The sequence below is a fragment of the Metopolophium dirhodum genome, chromosome 3, assembly GCF_019925205.1.
Source record: "Metopolophium dirhodum isolate CAU chromosome 3, ASM1992520v1, whole genome shotgun sequence".
NCBI classification, from domain to species: Eukaryota; Metazoa; Arthropoda; class Insecta; order Hemiptera; family Aphididae; genus Metopolophium; species Metopolophium dirhodum.
Genome location: NC_083562.1, coordinates 30,720,712 through 30,744,011, shown reverse-complemented (window position 1 = coordinate 30,744,011; position 23,300 = coordinate 30,720,712). Strand labels below are relative to the sequence as shown.

Sequence of the window (23,300 nt, the reverse complement as noted above, 5' to 3'; positions counted from 1 at the left end):
TAGATAGTTTGTTTGCCACAATTGTTTTTTTAAGGTGCCAATAAAAAAAGTATATTGTTCCAGCAAACACAATAAGAACACTTCTTTCTGAAAGTTACAACGGTAGGTACTTTTCTCATAATATATTAACGTACGCACCTATATAAAATAATCATGAGAAATATCGCAGCACTGCAGATGTCGTCTGATCCGGCACCGTACGCCGCGAACTAATTTACACAGTCCACATTTCCCCTACATATCCCCTCCCCCACCCAATTCAACTTGTTACAACGCCAATATTTAGTTCTCCGCTCCTGGCGATTCCAGTGCAATCCTACCGTAACTCCCCGAATTTCTGCTCAACCTATACGCTCCCCAAAAATTAAAAAAAACTGTTGGCGGGCGGGGGAGTCGTTTCTACGCGTCATGGTATAAATACGTGTATTTGATGTGCATAGTGCATAGGTGCAACACCATGCATAGGACTGAAGGTTTATGTTTTGTATAAGGGATATGATTAATATTATGATGAATTATAGAAATTTATTGGAAGTTGGAAATATACAGGTAGCTTTTGTCATGATATGCATACCAATAACATCATACATCCTTCACACATATTATGTTAGTTATATAGGTACGCATTATGGTTTCTATAATATTATACTTTATATTTTGTAAATCGGCTGTCGGAGCGTTTGTAAATTTAATGGCGAGTCGCAATAACTAATATGACGCAGAAAAAATTAAAGTGCCTAATAGTACGCAGCCAAATGGCACCTCTGATCTTTAGATTATTTTGCATTCGTTCTAAATTCTCTATAGCGAAACAATTGTTTTACTAGGTATTTAGGTACATAATGTTTTATTTTTTTTTTATCATTGATATTGTAAATTATGAATACACATTTTATTTATTATAATAATATCATCCACTCATTTCTATATTTTATAATACCTAATAAATAATATTAATGAGGTAGGCACCTATGTTATTTATTTAACAACAATAAACGGCTTATCAGCGATATGACGATATAGTTCAGTAGGTACCTATAATTAGTATTGAAAACGGCGTAGTACCTCAATCTGAATAACAATTATTGTTATTCAAATCAAAATTAAATTATATACAGGGTGATTCACCAAGCGTGCTCGTCAATCATTAAAATAAAATATAGTAAATACCTATGAATTTATTCAAATAATATTATGTTTGGAATTTACCTAGCTGGACGCTGCAATTGTATACCTATAGGTATTTATAAGACAATATTATGATCTGATGTTCAGATGCTTCGATCTTTGTACTATTTAAGGGGATTCCACCAGGTAATTTTCTGTCATTGTCCAACACACACGCGACATAAGATTTTAGACGTGTTCTTTGCCAAACATACCAATTAATCTAATGAAGCGATAAGAATTATAAAAACGGATTTGAATATAATGTCGTCAGGTCTACTTGAAATAGACTTTCCCATATTTTTGATTTTAACATTTCCTAAAATTGAAATATGACAATTTTTTAATTACTCATTTTTAATAGGTAAAACGTTTTTAGGAATTTGGGGGATAATATCACGGAGTTATGATAACATTTTTTCAAATGAAACCATCCTTTTTCCCTGAAAATAATTAATGACATGATTTTTTTAGAATTGTTATTATTAGGGATAGAATTTACATGCATTGGTATACATGGAACCCATGTTGTTTTTTTACAACGTCCTTCTAAAAATGTCATCAGTAATCAGTTTAATGTCCATGAATCACCTCATAATGATAGGTACAACGTACACGTCATGATCTATTTTTTATTTTGCACATAATTGCATAATGTTTTTAGATAAATACAAAATTCATATCTTATGGAATATTTAGATGAATTTAGTGTAAAATGCTGGATACCACTGATACCAGTATACCAATACACGTCTATACCACATTACAACGTCATACAATTAGAATTTAAATAATAAATTTAAATTTAAATATTCAGTAAAATAGATGGTGCTTATTTGAATGGTGCAATTTCGAACATATAGTATAAAAAAATCTAAGCAGATTTCTGAAATTTTGTTTTTAGTAGGTACCTACAACCTTAAGCCCTTAACATATTCTTCCAAAAATTAAAATTTGAAAAAGCTCAATACTGTTTTTCAGTTTAATGGAAAAAATTGTGGTAAGCATATTTAGTATATCACTTTACAAACCTACTAAAGTAACTAGAAACTACACTCATTATTTTGAAAAAAAAATATTTAAAAAAACGGAATTGCAAAACAACATTTTTATATCATTATTAGGTAGGTACCTACATATTCCTCGTATTTATAAGTTTTACTTTTTTGAATGACAACATACATTTTTAATTTAATATTCTGAAGGAGAATATTTTTCAGATTATGTATTAGTATTTCTATACACAAAAATCCAACTCCTATATTGAGTAGGTAGTTAAATAATTACGTATGTAGCCATATATACCTACCTATTTAAAGACTTAAAGTTGTCTCATAAGCTACTCGTATAATTTTTTTATGTATATATCTATAAAAGTATAGGTTCTTCGAAAAATATTCTGCTTTGCAATAAGGAATTAAAAATTCATTAAGTCATAAATAAAATAAATAGGTAGGTACATTTTTCAAAAAGTCGTGTTTTAATGTAAAATAATATTTTAAGTTCTAAAAATAATAAGTGTTCTTCTAAAAACTAATCATTTGGTATTTTTAAAAAATGTTTGAATTGTCATTTGTCAAACCATTTTCCCTTTTCAAAAATCAAAACGGTCACTTTGTTAAAACTATAGTATTATAACCTTATTAACCTAGGTATATACTATATTCCAATAATTATTATGTCAACCATTGAGCCATTTCATATTAGGTAGGTAGGTAGTTGTTAATTGAATAATTAACTACCTACTCGTTCAAAATTCTATTTGTATCTATGCATAGGTGTAAATTGTGGGGGGGGGGGGCTTGGACCCCCTAAAAACTCCTGAGATCTCACAAAGTATTTACTAACTTGACCTCATAAGTATAATATTTTATGTTAATACGTGTTAATTAATATTTCTAGCCCTCCAGATTTTAACCAAATTTACGCCTATGTATATAATATATACTTCCAAAAAATTCTGCATCAGAATATGAAATTGGAAATAAAAATTATAAAAAAAACCTAAAAACAACAGAAATGTTTTTAAAAAAAGTTATAACTTTTCGAAATAATGAGCAAACACTTAAATGAACCACTCTGTATAATGTATAATATAGTCAATAGTCATAGCCCATAGGTTATAAATATAAGAATAATTGTTTGAATATATTATGCATAAGTAGTCAAATATATTTCTGTCTTATTATGTGATGGGTGAAAAGTCTAAAAAGATCAATCTGTGACTGCTGCAGCATAGGTAAAGATCCAATTGCATTTTAAGAGGGACCACTATTTAAAAAAAATAAAGCTTCATAAACTAACGCTCATGGCTCATCAATGTTTTAAATATTTTTGTACTCTTTATCTTAAATAGGTAGGTAGGTACCAAGTCACTACCTACTGTGCAAAAAACTACAAAAGGTATATTATATATTTATAAATTATGATATAACTATACAAAACATACAAAAACAATATAACATAGGTACTTGTATAGATAATGATCAAACATAATGTTTCTATAGAAGCCAAAAAATAAAAAATGAGTGTAAACTTCTATCGAAATTGAATACCTAGTACCTTCAATAAAATTATGTTATTTACAGGTAGTGGTTAAGTCAAGAAAACATATTGACTTCAAAAATGTATGAAAATAGAATACAATAAATTATAAATAGTTACATATCATTTCAATGATAATACTATTTTTTATAGTCATATTATATATTCATTTCACTAGAAAATATACCTAATCATAATCTATAATGACTCATTATTAATGAGTTAAGTATTATAAGTTTACTTGTATATTACGCTTAAGTTTTGCAATCTAGTATTTACTTATGTACCTATCTATTTCTTCATTGATCACGGTTAGATTAGTAATCTGCAACAATAAGATTTATCTGCATGTGAAGGATGATATTTTTAACCGTAAATTATTATTTATTACTAAAATACATAAATTAAAATTCTGATTTAAGGAATTTTTAAGTAGGTAATTATACACCTGTAGGACCACCAGAATTTATTTCATGACTACTTAACATTCTTTACAGTAGGTATTTTGTTCTGTAGTTTTAAATACATATAACATAATTTGAAAAGCATAACATTTTAAGGTTGCATCACGTTAGATTATTTTAAATTTAATTATTAATCATTATAAAAATATTTATTAACATTTTAATTAATCATCAGCTACCTACTATAAAACAAAAATGTTAACTATTGACTTTTTGTAGTGAAATTTAAAAATTTAAAGTATTATTTGAGTAGTATGTATGAGGTGAGAAGTCAATGAAGCTAGATATGCATGTATAAAGTTGAATTGTTATTATTTTTAATTTTACTAGGATTGATGTCTAACTTTTATTAAACATTTTAACCAAAATAGAAGCATACTCATACATTATGGGTTCGATAATAAGTAAATTCAATAACTAAAAAGTTCATTCGAGTAGAGGATAAAGTACATGAATAATTAAATAAATAACTTTGAAGGTATGGCTTTCAAAACAAAAATTACTTTTTAAGTTTTATTTGGACTCATTATTGATGTTTTGTCTGAGAAAATTAATACAATTGAAATAATGACCTCATAATACATACGGAATTTAATTGTTCAATATCACTAAAATAATAGATAAATGATAATCTATTATAAATTTATTAACATTAGGCAAAAATAATGAATTGCAAGTTTTGTTCAAATAATTGTTTATGTATTCATATACAATAGTTCTAAAAAATAATTAAGTACATCTATTATATTTCAGTATAAAAAGATAGGTAGTATGATTTAATTTAATTGATAAGCACAAATAAATTAATGTTTATATTTTGTTACATTCATAACATTAATTTTATCTTTACCAAAATGAATTATGAAAACAATATAATTATTAATTAATGAGATATGTATGTATAAAAAAAAATATAAAATAGTTATAATCGTTAATTTAATACTTATATTATAGGAACTCAGTTCTTAGTTTTTTTATGCGATTAAACAACTCATCGTCTGATGAAGTACACTCTTGTGCACAACGTTTGCATTCGTTCAGAAATTTTTCTTTATCAGCTTCGTTGATTTCCTGAAAAATGATAGCATTTGTGAGTACTAGTTTTAATATAAATAGCATTTTTAACTACTTTTTGATTGTCTTCCAGTATTTGGTTATTTTGAAAACTCTCTAACAAAGCAAGTTTCTTTGCAGCATCCTAATGGGTTTAAGACAATAAAAAATTATTATTTATTACAAGAAAATTAGTAATTATTGATTATAATGATAACAAGTAGATACTTGAATAACGTTTTTTGGAAATTTTGCCATAGCAGCAACATGAATACCAAAGCTTTTATCACACGATCCTGGTTGCACTTGATACAAAAGCGTTAGGCTATCATCTGTAGTAACGGCGGAGACGTGTTTATTGGTAATTGTTGGTATAGTCTCGTGGAGTTTAGTTAACTCGTGGAAATGAGTCGCAAATAAAGTAAATGCTTTGGTTTCAGCTGCCAAACGTCTATAGAACATACAATAATTTTCTTAGCTTTAATCTTAAATTGTTATGATTTATTTTATCGACTTATGCCACTAATATCGATGCTAGAATTTTACTAAGAAAATAAAACACAGTCTCACTTACTCTGCAATAGCACAGGCGATTCCACATCCCTCATAAGTTGATGTGCCTCTACCTAATTCATCAATTATCACTAACGATTCTGAAGTAGCTCTCTAAATTGTTCATACAAGTTAATTATGTTTTTGATGTTTAAAGAGGACGCTACCCATGAATTTATTGTCTCCTTATAAACGTATGACATACCAAATTGTCATTCACTAGTTTCAATAGCGTGCTCTTAGTTTTGATATTAGAATGAATTAACTTATCATCAAACTTTTAGATCGTCGTGTCGGAGATTTTTTGATATTTTTATTTCCAAGCAATATATGGGTATGTAAAATATCAAAAATTATAAATGCTCATATCTCGCTTGAAAATTAAAATGTTGAATAAGAGCCGACACTTAACCACAGTTAATGTTCTTATCTAAAAATTTGATAATAGATCAAATCTTTCTAATATAAAACTAACAACACACGTCTATTGAAACTAGTGGACAAAAATTTGCCATATCGTACGTGTGTAAGACAGAGACAAAAATACACGGGTAGCATACTAACATCTTAAGATTTATATATTTATTGGTTACACACTTTAAGTATAGATACAGTCTCTATCATTTCAACCATGAACGTAGATAATCCTTTAATCTGAGAATCGTTTGCTCCAACTCGAGCTAAAATAGCATCGACCACACTGATTTCAGCGGCGTCACATGGAACAAAACTTCCCATGTGAGCCATAAATACGGCCACAGCAACACTTCTGATGTAAGTACTTTTGCCACCCATGTTTGGACCAGTTATTACATTAAATGTGCATTTTCCTGAAATTGTATTTATTAAACATATTATACATTAATTAAATATCACTAAATAATAAAACTAATACATTATAAAATATCTGAATTATACTTAACTAACCTTGCTTAAAGGTAGCGTCATTAGGTATATAAGACACCGAATCTTGTACCTCAACACAAGGATGCCTCACTTGTTTCAAGTCTAATAAACCAGTACCTTGGGGATGTAAATTCGGTCTTACATATGGACGCAAAGAACTGGCCGCCAGCATGGAAAAGCTTGTTAAAACATCTAATTGCGCTAGGGTTCGACTTAGGTTTAGTATGGTTGCACTGTAACTGCCTGCATATTATCAATGATTAAATAGGTAGTTGCGGAATGTTTTTAATATTTAAAGTGTTTCATACTAGCTGTTTGAATGACTTCGACTACAATAGACTTTTGATGTTCCAAATAGTTTTTGTGTATACTCTGGTAATCTGTGTTAAGTTCAGTTAGCTTAGATGATCGAAAACGCATACCGCCTCCTTTAGTGGTATCTAAAACTTCGTATGATTTATTATTTGAGACAGTCTTAGCATCCTATAACATATAAGATTGAAAATTATAATTAAGTATCAATAAATACACATAAAAACTGTGCATTACTTTTAAAAACACTTTAAAGAAAAATCCATATTGTGAATTTGAATCCAATTTCACAGAAATTCCCAATGCCCCACTAGTTTTGGTTAAATTTGATTTCATTTTTGATTCATAGTCATCCATTTGATTTCTCATTTCTTGTAATTCGTCATCAAATCCAGATTGTATGAGAAACTCACCTCGTTCGACTAGTTTTAAATCTATTGTCTCCTCAATCATGGCCTGATATTTATTCATGTCGTTGACAAGTTCTTTTAACGGAGTTGTAATTACACTATTCAGAGTTTTATCATCTGAATTGCTCAGTGTTTGCACAAGGTCTGGAAGCTTTTGTATTGCTTGATATATTCTAAATTATACATAAAATTTTATTGTTATTATACAAATTATGAAACAACAAATGTAATAATTAAAGGACACACTTTTATGAATTATAAAATTTTTATATAATATGCTCTATAAAATGTTAAAATATGCACTGAACTATCAGCTAATATACATTAAAACTTAAAAACATAAAATAAATATAAAAATTTCTGACTAAAATATCAATATAACCAGTTATAAATTATTTGAATAAAAATAGGTATACTAAACGTGCTAGGTATTGGAATTTATATACAGTTTTAAGTTACCCAAAAGCATAAACATATTAACATTTTTGAAAATGTTTCATGCACACGTGAAGTGAATGTACTTTGAATTTCTGTATTAAAATTTAAATAATCATAAAGTGCACAAAATAAATATTCTTTTCTTTTATTGTTGATTTAAAACTTCATAATATGCATATAAAATATCAACATTTTTGATAAAAAATATACAAACATAATATGCAAAATAAAAATTTTACCTCTATTTTAAAGGTTGCAAAATAAATTTCTTTCCTACTCTGCTACTTTTATTATTAAAGAAAACAAATATGCAAATGCGTATACATCCTCCCTTTGAATGCCGTAGCCAGAAAAAATTTTGGGGGGGAGGGCACCTAATTTTTTTCTCCAGCCTTTGAAATGCTATAATATCTAATTATGACCCCTTTGTTCATAAAGTGTATCTACTCTTTTTATGAGTATATTTATGTTAACAACTATGGTACCTACATTTAATATAACAATGTATTAATATTATTGTAAGCCATAGGTTAGGTTAGTACACACAGCACTAACGATGGATGTACAATATTTCCTAAATCTGACCACTTCAAAATGGTTCGCTTTGACAGCCTTAACTTTTAATTTTTATCAAACATATAATATAATATAAGACAAGCCAAAAAGTTTCAGGGGGGGGGGGCACTTGCCCCCAGTGACCACCCCCTGGCTATGGCACTGCTCCCTTTAGTAATAAATATTCATCTTTTTACATCAAAAAATATTTTTATTACCTGTAACAGTCTTGTAGGTTGGCTTTTTTTCTTTGGATTTTGCGCATAAGAGCTTGGAGGTCAGGTATTGTACGCAAATGTTGATCATGTAGTTGTTGTCGAATATCTGTATCCGTAACAAGGGTTTCAACAATATCCAAACGTTCATTAATTTTATTCAAATCCCTCAATGGTTGTCTGATCCATTGAGTTAACAATCTAAATATTTAATTATTGAAATTTAAAATTTTTTTCTAAGTATGGTTTAACGTTTTATTTGTGAAAAAGAAATACAACTAACCTCTGCCCGTGTGGTGATCGACATTTATTAAAAATTCCAAGAATAGAATCATTTTTGGACATAGTACCAGAATTGGAAAATAAGTTAAGTGCTTGAACACCAGCACTATCTAAATGAACAAATTTGTCGTATCCGAAATTATCTACACTGTATTGATTTAAATTATCCGAATCAGATGACAACTATAATTTACATTTTTAATAGATAATAAAATAAGTTTTCATATAACATTATGTGTATTCTGGGTTATCAATTTAACATAAGACAACTATTATATCAACAATTATTAACATTTTTAAATTCCTTACTCTGTAGTATAATAATTTTTAGAGTACTTAAATATACAAAAATCAAATTTGAACATTTATTTATAAGTTATAACTGAATTTATAAGTATTTAAAGTTTAGAAGATCAGAGTGGAGTGTGGGACAACCAATTCAGCTATTCGTACTAGCCGTACAATTAGTATACCCTGCAAAATGTAGGTCCACTATACCGCTCATCACTTTAAAGTTTAAATACCTATAAGTATAACTAATAACTACTTGTACGAAATATGATTTTTATGGAACAAAATACTACAATTAATATTCTGCTTTATAATATGAAATTAAAAATGTATTTTGTCATTTAAAAGAGTAAAATTTTAAAATATAATATTAATAAAAATATTATTTTTTACTAAAATTATTTTGTTACAAATTAGAATTAATATTATGTAAAAGAAATATTTTCAAAAACATTGTTTTCTCATTAATATGAGTGTCTTACGTTAAATAGATCCCTCTGCATAAACAATATAAGTATATAACATACTTCAAGATATTTTATAACTGCTGCTACTGCAGCAGAAGCAATTTCAAGTTGTAACTGAGGTAAAGTGTGAGCATTTGGTTGCTGTCCTTCTTCAAACATAATAAGCTTGTTTAAATCTTGTATCAAAGTATCCGTGCCAAAATCAGACTTCTTTCTCATTGTTACAAGCACTCCACAACGCTCTACTACTTTTTTCAATTGTTCCACATCAGGATTGTTGTTATCCCCCATAAGAATACATTCTTTTGGCGAAATTTTAATTACTATTGATTCAGTGTGAGAAAAATATTCATCATCAGTAAATTCACTTAGTTGGAATTTATTTTCTACTGTATCTACTGCTCCTAATCCAATCATCTAAAATATAATTATAAAGGTAAATAATTTTTCCGTTTTTATTATTAAAGGAGCACAAAACACAAAACATAAGTTTTTTGAATTTGAAAGAATGTCCAATTCTAAGAATAATGGTTTAGGTTTTACGTTTATAGTCACATTATTCAATAAGTTATGAGCAATTGAAAAAGACGGGTAACATCCTTGGGCCTTGCTCCTCGTAATTCCCTATCTTATATGTGTAAAAGTTCCTCGCTTCACACAACAATTTACCAACCCACAAATTTTATTTTTGAAATTTAATTTACAAATAATGTTTAGAATTATGTGTTTAAGTCAATACAAGAATCAGAATTTTAATACGTTTAGTATTTTAAATATTAAAAATCTTTAAAGATATATTTTTATTTTTATTTTATATTTAAATGGCTGTGACAACGCCATTTAACAAAAATATCACTTTAAAGATTTATTAATATTTAAAAAACTAAACTTATATTGAATTTCTAATACTTTTATCATCTTAAACACATAAAATCACACATTTAACTAAATTTCAAAAATAACATTTTTAGATTGGTAAATAGTTGTGTGAAGCAAGAAACTTTTACACGCAATTACAATGAGTCGAGCCCAATGACGCCACGCGGCTATTCTATATTTCTTAATATCTCTTAAAGTAATCATTTTTTTTTACATCCGATTTTCATCAAATCATTTAATATAACTATAGCCACAATAATTTAACATTAAAAAAAAATCTAGAAAATTTTTTTTTGTGTGCTTCTTTAATATTATATAGTATCAAGTCGTTTGTGTATAGATTTAGTTAAACCTTGTTATTTCTGAAATCAGGACTTAGCTTTAAAGCAATAACAATATTTGCTTCAATTTGTTCCACATTTCCAAACAGTAAATCTTCAAACTGAGATAAGTTGCCAGGTGAACCCTGAAAAAATATATTGCATTAAAAAAATGTTAAGATCTCATAGGATAAAATCGCCAAAAATAAACATACTTTGTAATCTAGAGCCCATTTTCCACCTTTGTTGACAAAAATTTCTACTCTATAATGATTGACCAACAACAGTTGTTTAATATATGCTTCGAAATTGGCTTTATTGAATATCAATGATTCCAGCATGTCATCATCTAAATTAATAAAATCAAATTTAATTTAAGATTTATTAATACTTAATAACTGATTACTAGAAGCATTACCTGACCCAATAATTTTTATTGAATGATTTGTCTTGTAAAAGTCTTTAGCAGCAAAAGTAGCATCTTGACCATGAACAGTATAATAATCTTGCCGATTGAAAAAACGAACAGTCGTTAAAGGTTTCTAAAATTAAAACCCCGAGACATGAGTTCAAGGTAATACTATTAAAGATTAAAATGTGTTAATTGTATACCATTATCTTTATAACTGAAACCTGTGATTTTACATTTTCATTTAAAGGCTAAATAAACTTATTTTATACAGATAAAATGTTATAAAACGCAATCACAGTAATTTAATACAAGGACATAATATTAGTTGAAGTCAGTAGGGTCATTACTCAAATATTTATTTATTTTTAAATAAAAATTAACTAACATTACAGGAGAATTGTATTTCTTAAAAAAACTTTTCAATCTATTAAAAAAAAGCCTATTTATTTGTTTATAATATACTATATTATACTATATTAGTTATTTTAAATACTCAAATAATCTACTGATAATATTTTAACATTAATAATAGTAAGAAACAGATATGTAAATTGAATGTTTGTCATAAAGATGCAAAATTAACATTAATTATCATACATTATGGACATTTAAAATTATTAATACATTTATTACAATACAATTAAAATTCAATGATTAAAATTTTTTTTTCTTGCCGCCAAGCTCTAAGTAAGCATCATTATAGATTATACATTTCCAACTAATAGAGCATAATATAATTGAAAAATAAAATAATAAATAAAATAAAAAATAAATTAAATTAATAAGGGCTCAGATGCTCTATAAAAATGCAGCATCCAAAATTGAAAATAGGTACATACAAATTTATTTTCCTAATATTATCCCAGGGTAAGCAATGTATTATTATTTATTATTAACTATTTATTTATTTATAATTCATATGGAGAATGTACAATATAGTAATAATGATAACAGTAATAACATAACAATACTTGATAATTAATATACTTTTCTATTAATATCTACAAATTTAAATGAAACTATGGTATAAATTATTAATTACATAGATATAGGCATAAAACTGGAAGTAAGATTAAAAATTATGTAATATAAAATTATTAGTAATAAAGGTTAAATTAGGTATGTATAAACTATAGTAACACAAAGATTATTTGAATAAGTTATTAAGAATTTAATTGTTTCCAGAAGACATCAAAATATTAAAGGGGTAATTTAACATGTAACTTTGAGAGTAATGTGGAATATAGAATAAATTACTATTAAGAAAGTTATGTGTATTAATTTGAGTAGAGGTTAAGTGAGGTTGAGTAAAAACATATCATTGATCTCGTTATTTATTAATTTAAAAAGAAAGGTGCTAAACGTAATGTTTCTGTTTTTAAAGATTCTAGGTTTGAAATTTTTAAAATATTTTCGTATCCAGGGGGGTCCTTGGGATATTAGATTTAAATTTTAAAGCATATGAATATGACTTTGTTTTGTACTTTTTCAAGTTGGTCACAATGGCCAATGCTGTTATTTTCCCAAATTAGAGGAGCATAATATAATCATAAAAACAATTCTGAATACAGCTAAGTTTACTACAATGGTATTTAGAATTTTAAGTTTCTTATACAAATTACAGTAATGAATAGATAAGTATAGATTTCTAAAACTATAGTAAAGAATATGATTTAAGTAATGGTGTAACAAAATATTATATGAAGTGATCCATTTATGTGGCTACAATTTTTTACTTAATGTTTGCAAACAGTCTTACTTTTTAAAATTTTTAATTATAGACAGTGATTAGGTATGCAGGGTTTAAAATAGGTATTTCTAATGAGCTCCAGGAATGTCAAATTTATTTATCAATTGAAATATAAGTTTCATTAGTATAATGTAAGTTACTGCCATACAATGTGACCCAAATTATGCCTATGAATATAATAACAAAAAAGTACCAGTTAGTATGTCAGTACCAGTATAAAAATATCAAAAATTACTAATGTATTGTTTTTACTTATAATTTAATGGACTATGTACAAAACATAATTCTCAGACAACTTTGGGGTTAAGGTTATCTATAACAGTTCAAGGTCCAAACAATACAAACTATTTTCCATTTCCTCGTAATTTATGATTATTATTTATTGGGTTTTAGCCTTTAGCAAATAAACACACCAGTGTATTATATAAATTCGAAAAGATTCTTTAACTTAAATCATTCAATAAGTTTCACTTTGTGCAATCTGGTTTATGTGAATGGTGTTTAATACAACAATTATTTTAAGTTTATAAGTACAAACAACTTAAATTAAAAAAATGCAAACAATGTTTAAAGTAAGAATACATTTAATTTAGTGGTTGATGAAATATTATACAATTTAATTTAATGTTTAGTTAAAAATAATTAATTAACATTTCAGGTTTGCAAATTGTATATGCTGTTATGTCTTGGATTGTCAACAAATGCCAGTCCAATATTAACTGGATTAAAAACAACTTCATCTGATTATCAACAGAGCGATTCTTCACACCATGAATTCTTCACTCAGTTTCCCCCTAACTCAAATTTTGGAAATATGGATACAAAATTCAATTTACAGTCAGGTACAGCTGTTGACCAAAGCTTGAAAAGTAGTCCAGGTATTACTACAACATACAGAGATCAAAATGGGAATCTTGTAACACAGGTAAAAAAAGAAACTTATAATAAGGAAAACGGCCAAAGCGCTCATGCATTTGAAATCCAAGAGAGTAAACAACTTCCAAACGGGTATTCAAAAAGTTTCAAGAAAGAATACTCGTCATCTAGCGTAGTAGGATCTCAACCTAGTACATTTTTTCAAAAACCATTAAATGCAGAAAAATATTACAATAGTGAACAAATATCAAACGGGCAATTTTCCCAAAATTACCAAGGACAATCAATACCTGTTAATATAGGAAACATAGAAGTTCAATCAAATTTTAAATCCACAGTAGATCAAAGTTTGACAAATGTACCCGGAGTTACAACAACATTTAGAGACCAGAATGGAAACATTGTTACCCAGGTAAAAAAAGAAATCGTCACCAATAATGATGGTCAAAATGGACATGCTGTGGAATATGAAGAAACAAAACAACTTCCAAATGGATATTCAAAAAGTTTCAAAAAAGAATATTCATCGTCTAGCGTAGTAGGATCTCAACCTACTACATTTGTTCAAAAACCATTAAATGCAGAAAAATATTACAATAGTGAACAAATATCAAACAGCCAATCTAATTCATATGGGCAATCTTTCCAAAATTACCAAGGACAATCAATACCTGCTAATATAGGAAACATAGGAGTTCAATCAAATTTTAAATCCACAGTAGATCAAAGTTTGACAAATGTACCCGGAGTTACATCAACATTTAGAGACCAGAATGGAAACATTGTTACCCAGGTAAAAAAAGAAATTGTTACCAATAATGATGGACAAAATGGTCATGCTGTGGAATATGAAGAAACAAAACAACTTCCAAATGGGTATTCAAAAAGTTTCAAAAAAGAATATTCATTGTCTAGCGTAGTAGGATCTCAACCTACTACATTTGTTCAAAAACCATTAAATGCAGAAAAATATTACAATAGTGAACAAATATCAAACAGCCAATCTAATTCATACGGGCAATCTTTCCAAAATTACCAAGGACAATCAATACCTGCTAATGGAGGAAACATAGGAGTTCAATCAAATTATAAATCTACAGTAGATCAAAGTTTGACAAATGTACCCGGAGTTACATCAACATTTAGAGACCAGAATGGAAACATTGTTACCCAGGTAAAAAAAGAAATCGTTACCAATACTGATGGTCAAAATGGTCATGTTGTGGAATATGAAGAAACAAAACAACTTCCAAATGGATATTCAAAAAGTTTCAAAAAAGAATATTCGTCGTCTAGTGTAGTAGGATCTCAACCTACTACATTTGTTCAAAAACCATTAAATGCAGAAAAATATTACAATAGTGAACAAATATCTAACAGCCAATCTAATTCATATGGGCAATCTTTCCAAAATTACCAAGGACAATCAATACCTGCTAATGGAGGAAACATAGGAGTTCAATCAAATTTTAAAACCACAGTAGATCAAAGTTTGACAAATGTGCCCGGAGTTACATCAACATTTAGAGACCAGAATGGAAACATTGTTACCCAGGTAAAAAAAGAAATCGTTACCAATAATGATGGTCAAAATGGACATATAACAGAATTTGAAGAAACTAAACAATTTCCAAATGGATATTCAAAAAGTTTCAAAAAAGAATATTCATCATCTAGTGTAATTAGTGCTCGTCCAACATTAATTAAAGATACTACTACTGAGAAAAATACTTATTTACCACAAAAATTTACACAGGGGGACACAGAAAAATTCAATGGTTACAACACATTTTTTAACAACCAAAAATATACATCGGAGCCAAATAGCCCAATTAGTTCTCAAGTATTTAATAATAAAAAACAAACAGAAAGTGGTCAACAATCAATAGACTTACACGGTTATTCAACACCATCTCGAATAGGACAACAGTCTGTAGACATTAGCAACCAATATAAACCAAAAAAACCAAGTAGTCAACAATTTGAAAAAATTGAGTCAGTTTCAACACAAACCCAAGAGGAAGTTGGTCAACAATCAGTAGACTTACCTGGATATTCAACAACATCTCAAATAGGACAACAGTCTGTAGACATTAGCAACCAATATACACCAAAAAAAACCAAGTAGTCAAAAATTTGAAAAAATTGAGTCAGTTTCAACACAAACCCAAGAGGAAGTTGGTCAACAATCAGTAGACTTACATAGATATTCAACACCATCTCAGATAGGACAACAGTCTGTAGATATTAGCAACCAATATACACCAAAAAAACCAAGTAGTCAACAATTTGAAAAAATAGAGTCGTTTTCATCACAAACACAAGAAGAAGTTGGTCAACAATCAGTAGACTTACCTGGATATTCAACAACATCTCAAATAGGACAACAGTCTGTAGACATTAGCAACCAATATACACCAAAAAAACCAAGTAGTCAACAATTTGAAAAAATTGAGTCAGTTTCAACACAAACCCAAAAGGAAGTTGGTCAACAATCAGTAGACTTACCTGGATATTCAACACCATTTCAGATAGGACAACAGTCTGTAGACATTAGCAACCAATATACACCAAAAAAACCAAGTAGTCAAAAATTTGAAAAAATTGAGTCAGTTTCAACACAAACCCAAGAGGAAGTTGGTCAACAATCAGTAGACTTACATAGATATTCAACACCATCTCAGATAGGACAACAGTCTGTAGATATTAGCAACCAATATACACCAAAAAAACCAAGTAGTCCACAATTTGAAAAAATTGAGTCAGTTTCAACACAAACCCAAAAGGAAGTTGGTCAACAATCAGTAGACTTACCTGGATATTCAACGCCATTTCAGATAGGACAACAGTCTGTAGACATTAGCAACCAATATACACCAAAAAAACCAAGTAGTCAACAATTTGAAAAAATAGAGTCGTTTTCAACACAAACACAAGAGGAAGTTGGTCAACAATCAGTAGACTTACCTGGATATTCAACAACATCTCAAATAGGACAACAGTCTGTAGACATTAGCAACCAATATACACCAAAAAAACCAAGTAGTCAACAATTTGAAAAAATAGAGTCGTTTTCAACACAAACACAAGAGGAAGTTGGTCAACAATCAGTAGACTTACCTGGATATTCAACAACATCTCAAATAGGACAACAGTCTGTAGACATTAGCAACCAATATACACCAAAAAAACCAAGTAGTCAAAAATTTGAAAAAATTGAGTCATCTTATGAAAATAAACATAATTTTATAGGACAACAGCCAGTGAACATTAATGTAAATGACAAATCAAGTCAACAATATGGGACAGGTCAACAAATTTTCTCTCAACCAATTACTGGGCAACAAATTCAAGGATCAGAATTTTTTAAATCAAATTATGGCGGAACATCACAATTATTGGATCTAGGGGTACTAGGACAACAAGCCACAGGATATATAAGAGCACCAGGTCAACAAAACTTGAATAATAACAAATATATTGGTCAGCAAAGTATAGGAGTGTTTGAAAGTCAAAGCACAATAGAAAAAAATATTAATTTAAGTAGTGCAGAACAGTTACAAACTGATGTTGACGGTTACCAAGGAAATGTGCATCATAATTATCAAACCTATCATGATCAATCAATGAAAAATCCAGTATTTCAAGGACAACAAACTGTTGACTATACAAGTGATTTTGACGGACATAAACCAATATACCAAAAACAATATGGAAATACAGACTTTCAATCATCAAAATTGTCGTCACAAACTGGACAATTCTCAACAGGTAATAATGAACCTATTAACTCTAAATATAATAGTGTGTTCGATAAATTAAGTCAATTGGAACATGAAATTCTTGGTGCAAAAAGCACAGTGAATATAAACAAAGGTAATGTTCAAACAGCCTATTCAACTAACCATAATGTAAAAAGCATGCCTGTGCAAACAAGTCAACAAGAGTCCCACTTTTCAAAAACCGTAAATGAAAACACACAATATATAGAGCCAGAATCTGAAATAGTTTCCAAATCATTAAAAAAAGATTCAAAATTTGTACAACAAGATACAATTGAAAATCATCAGACTTCAAATAATGATAATTTCTCAGAAAATCCAACAACACCATCTTCAGTTTGGAGAAAAATTGGAGATAAATTTAAAGGTACCATTGAAAATGCGAAAAACAAAGCTCAACAGTTAGCAACTAATATTAATGATAGAGTAAGCTTTTCAAGTATAACTGGAAACCCATGTTAAATATTATTACCTATTGTTTAAAATATTTAAATACTTAACAATATCTTATAAGTTGTTTTAATTTATTTAAAGTTTTTTTTTGTTTTACTAAATATTTAACTGTTATACATTGTGTAAATATTTAAAGTGTATTTAAAAATTTGTTGTACTTATTTATTTTACTAATTTATTGTATGAGATGTACCTATTCATTTATAAAAATATTATTTATACCTATATTTAAGGTTGGTTATTTTTTTAATTAAAAATTATTAATATTTATTTTCTTATTTAATAGGTACTAGATTATAAACTAGAATAAACAGATACTATTAATTGAAATATGTCATCTTACATCAGGTAGTGATTTATGAAACCGAACAAATGTCTTTTGCTGTTCTGGATCTGAAAATAATAAGAGTATATAAATATAAGATATGATAATAACGAGGATAATAATATAAGTAGATATAAATAATAGATACAATCATTCAACTACTAAATAAATACTAATATATATTATAAAATATATAATTGAATATTAAAATATCAATTAAATAACAAACAGTGTATGCTGACTATCGTATTGTACACATATTTTTCAGATATTTTAATAACATACATAAAAAAATACAGTTTAATAGGTAGCGTGATAAATGATAATGAATAATGATAATAAGAAGTAGGTAAGAGGTAAAACTATATATACTTACTGAGTAAAGGTAAGTGAATCTAGGAAAAAAAATACCCTTACTAACAAACACTAAACATTCAAAGATTATGCTCTAAATATTCCATGAAATATTCCTAATTTCCAATTGTTCAATGAACAAACAGATTTATTGATATTATTAGATTCTGAGCGGAGCGATGAGCACAATGGTGTTTTTTTTTTTTTTTATATATCCAGTATACAAAATTTCTACCGGAAGGAGTGCTTAGACTTCTACATATAGTACCTTATTTTAATTTCTAACGATTTGTTTAGATTTGTTTTCACCATAGCAACGAATAAAAAATTATAATATTATAATATTAATTCAACTTAAAGGCTATAATAAAAAATTTAAAAAATCCAGACTGATAAACTGTCTCCGCTCAGAATCGTTTTTTTATAAAATGATATTATATCATTGAATTCAAGTTTAATACAGTCCATTATACATTGACCCACTTGTAACCTACTGTACAGCAGAGCGACATCCACTTACCCACTTTTTATTAATTAATAATTATGTAATACCTAATATCAACATTATGTACAGTATATTCGTTATTTAAATAAGTTTAATATAATTCAGGCACGTACCTGGCTGTAATTCAGGCCTGGGGTAAATATTTACAGGTCACTCCATTATATTATTAAAATACTCAAGGCACATATAATTGAGTAAAAAAGTTAAACCATATTAAAAATTGTATATTATGATATTTGTTATTATTAAATAATTATCTTAAACGCTGTATTCCACGACGATTACAAATATGAACATAACAGCTTGTAATTTATTGCATTTTTTGCAATTAGATTTTCGAACAACATGGTCCAAATAGAAATCGTTCATCGGTACTCAATATATTTGTTGTGTTTTATATTATTGTGATTATGAGGCCATCTTAATTGTGTAATTCTAGCTACGTGCCTGATATAATTATTCATTATTGTACTTTTATAACATATTAGTCGATAACAATAAGTAAGCCTGGTAAGTACACTCAACATTGTTTTTCATTAATCATATAACATATTTAAGTAATTGTACCTATATAATATTACTATAACTTTTGTAAACTACCTATCATATGAAATAGAAATAAAAATATAGGAAAAATAGGAAAATAGACAATAGTATATTAAAAATATAGTTCCTACCTAAGTTAGTTGGTAGGTATAATTGCACCTAATTTATTACATTCACTATATTTACTATTTTGATCAGCATTTCCCAACCAGACTGTCGCAGCACATTGGTGTGCTGCGAGACTTCCATAAGTGTGCCGCAAAATGTCATGATAATTAATAAACGCTTAGGTAAAATTTTGATATTAAGTTAAAATATATTAAAAGGAAACCAGTCCTAAATTTCTCACTAGGACTAGATTTTTATAATATAATCGTAACATAACCGTAATGCAATATCTCTGTTTTACCATAATCAATACCATTTTATATTTGTACCTAATCAATTGAAATATGATTTTACAAGTTTTCCTAGCCTAAATAAACACATAGTTTTAAATTATTTGATAGTAGTTTACTACTATGCTACTATTTTGGTATTAATATGATAAAAGCCTAATGTCCAAATATTAAAATAAAATATATATATATATCAAACATATATGTCAGTTTCAAGTGTCTCACAGCTAAATATGATTAGGACTAGTGTGGGATAAAGGCTGATTTAGATAGTTTATTAATTAATTATAAAGCAAAAAAATTAAATCTAATATAATGTGACGAAGGCTCAGCGGGAGTAATACTCCGGTGTATCTATTGTAAATTAGTAATTACTAAGGCCAACAATTATATGCCCTATAAATCTATAAAATATGTATGCAGTTATACCCTAAAAATTACCAAAATATGCCCTTAAAATATGCTCTAAAAAAAAAGATTAAAATATGATTAATTTTTTTTATGTATTATATAATTTATACTATAATACAATTATTACCAATAAATAATGATTTACAAAAATGTGTGGTATTAAAAAATATTAAAAATTAAAATTAAAGTAATAATTAATAAATAATAAGTTAAATAAAAACATGAGACATGTAACTATTGATACGACTAGTGTTAAACGTTTTTACTTTTACCTTTTTTCATAAATGAGTTGAAATACCCATAATCAGGTATATGAGTGAAACAAATTAATATTTTGTAATTCCTGAGTTTTTAATATCTTAAATATGCTCCAAAAATATACTAAATGCTAAAATATGCCCTAAAAATGCAAAAATACCATAATATGCAAAAATATGCTAAATAAAATTTGGTATACAGTATCGTTAGGTTATAAAACAAATTTTAGTATAAGCTAGCTAAGATTTCATAATCAGGAAATAAAAGTCTGAGAAACAATTAAACGCACGCAAGTATTGACCATGTAAGGTGTACTCAGCATCCGTAAGATCTTTTTAAAATTTTTTCCCCTTATATCAGAGATAAAATTTTAATGAAACATTATGAATTCAACCTTCACAGTCTACAGGAGCACATTAAAAATCTTTGTGCCTGGGGTCCCTGATGAAGGGCTGGACTAACACTACCAATGGGCATTTGTCATAGGATTTCACTAATTTGTATGTCAACTAGTACGGTCGTACAGATCATAATATCAGGTTTATGTTTCATCGATAGATCAATATTTTTTAGCTGGTATATTATTTCGCCCTGTCTGGCAAACAAAGCGTATCTGCTGGTTGGGGTGCCGTTTAAGTGTCACTCATAATTCGAAATATCAACTTACCCAGGTTCAAATGATTGATCGGTTTTTTGGACATTTTGTCGGAAAATGATCGACGATGATTGTGCAGCAGGTACGAGTCAGAACCGATCGAATACAACGGCGACAATATCTAAAATGCACGTGTTTCTAGTCGGCAACAGCCAACAAGTAAATATTTGCAACTTGTCGGTCAGTAGTCAGTAGTACACTAGTACCGCACTACCGCACTCCTCACCACGGTTGTAAGTTGTAACTTGTAGATATAGTATAATATAAGCGTATTAAGTATATTATATGGCTTAATAAAGAATAGAAAGAAATAAAAATGTGAAAAGTGAAATACTGAATAATAACCAGCATCCGCACACAAAATGCCCTTATCAATTGGCGCCAAAAAAGACGACGGACCATGAATGTTAGGTTTGATATCGCACAGAACAAGTGGGTGCTGTAGAACCTCTTTGCCCTTAATTGGTCAAACCCCATAGACCTTATATAGTATAAGGAGTAAGGACTATGTCAAACCCATAGTCAAACCATAGACCTATCAACTAAGTTAAACTAAGTTTATAAGTCTATGGGTCAAAGTCAAACACCCAAACTACAGAATAATACTCAATTCGACTTTAAAATATTTCCGGATTCGAAACGAGACCGCAAAGCCAGTTATGAGTATTTAAAAATTGTACATTGTTTGTACATCTTAAAATACTCATAACTTGCTTTAAAATTAAAATATAATAAAAAGGCCATGAGATTGCCTAGATAATAATCTTACATTAAAATTGTATAAGAGGTCAATCCACTCAAATTTTTAAACTAATGGAGCTAAACGTGTTTTGCTGAGCGTACAATTTGCTATGTTACGCACTTGAAAGACAGATACAGCAAATGCCGGTGTAACGTCCTCTTCATAAATTCGGTCACTTGGAGTGGACATTTTATTTGAGTTTTTCGGCGCTATTTAATTAGACACTACCAAACGTAAGTGTCACTAATAAGTAATGGATGGCTGCTCTCATCAAATGTTCATCACTATATTATGTATAATCTACTGTTCATTTTTTTTTATTTTTTTTCAATACCTTATATTTTGTCATTTCTGTATCATATTTACTTATTGTGCCTTATTGTACAGAATGTAAATTTTCTTAAAAAAAAAATTTCAATACTTTCTAATTTCAATGTCTTTTTATACTTACCTTTACCATTTTAGATTCTGAGCGGAGCGATGAATGTATTGATTTTACAATGATGTGTGTTTTTTTTTTTATTTATTTATTTTTATTTTTGTGTCTGTCATCACCTTTTTAGGACAGTAAAAGTGCTTGGATTTTCTTCAACAGTAACTTTTCTGATAGGAAAGTGAATCTAGTTGGTACTTTGAGGGAGTCAAAAGTAAAAATTTCCCAGTAGTTTTCAAAAGCGACGTAAAAAAACAAAAAAAAAATTAAGGAAAAACGGGAATTTTTACGCAAAATCTGTTTTTGAGAAAATCGATTTTGGTTTTTGGTGTAACTCTAAAACAAATGACCGTAGGGACATGAAATTTTCACTGAAAGTTTATATAGGCATTTTCTATACACCATAATATTTTTTAAATATTTTGACTCTTTTTGAGCTGTTTACGGACGTAGTCAGTTTTTAATTTTTTTAGTTTTTTTTTTCTATAAAAATAAAATTTTATTTGTTGGGTAATAAGCGTGAACATTTAATATAAGGCTCCTGA

The 23,300-nt window shown here is 28.2% G+C and overlaps 2 protein-coding genes across 4 annotated transcripts; one reads left to right on the top strand and one right to left on the bottom strand.

Moving 5' to 3' along the window:
• Positions 1-4,852: 4,852 nt before the first annotated feature.
• LOC132940262 (DNA mismatch repair protein Msh2) lies at positions 4,853-21,941 on the bottom strand. The gene is made up of 16 exons (XM_061007752.1): positions 21,593-21,941; positions 18,472-18,521; positions 11,274-11,397; positions 11,071-11,204; positions 10,888-11,001; positions 9,717-10,073; positions 8,900-9,081; positions 8,620-8,817; positions 7,236-7,581; positions 6,995-7,169; positions 6,708-6,929; positions 6,378-6,610; positions 5,803-5,894; positions 5,457-5,679; positions 5,305-5,373; positions 4,853-5,246 (listed from the first exon to the last, which is right to left on the bottom strand). Exons 1-16 carry the CDS (start codon positions 21,624-21,626, stop codon positions 5,124-5,126), a joined length of 2,676 nt encoding a protein of 891 aa, XP_060863735.1. The 5' UTR covers positions 21,627-21,941; the 3' UTR covers positions 4,853-5,123.
• LOC132940264 (uncharacterized) lies at positions 5,133-16,171 on the top strand. 3 transcript variants are annotated; one of them, XM_061007755.1, is made up of 3 exons: positions 13,408-13,589; positions 13,676-13,942; positions 14,306-16,171. In XM_061007755.1, the coding sequence occupies exons 1-3, from the start codon at positions 13,572-13,574 to the stop codon at positions 16,019-16,021; spliced, it is 2,001 nt and encodes a 666-aa protein (XP_060863738.1). In that variant the 5' UTR covers positions 13,408-13,571; the 3' UTR covers positions 16,022-16,171. The 3 variants fall into 3 exon arrangements, with proteins under 3 accessions (XP_060863737.1, XP_060863738.1, XP_060863736.1); XM_061007754.1 differs by lacking the exon at positions 13,408-13,589 and adding an exon at positions 5,133-5,265 and having other exon boundaries at positions 13,676-16,171; XM_061007753.1 differs by having other exon boundaries at positions 13,676-16,171.
• Positions 21,942-23,300: the final 1,359 nt, after the last annotated feature.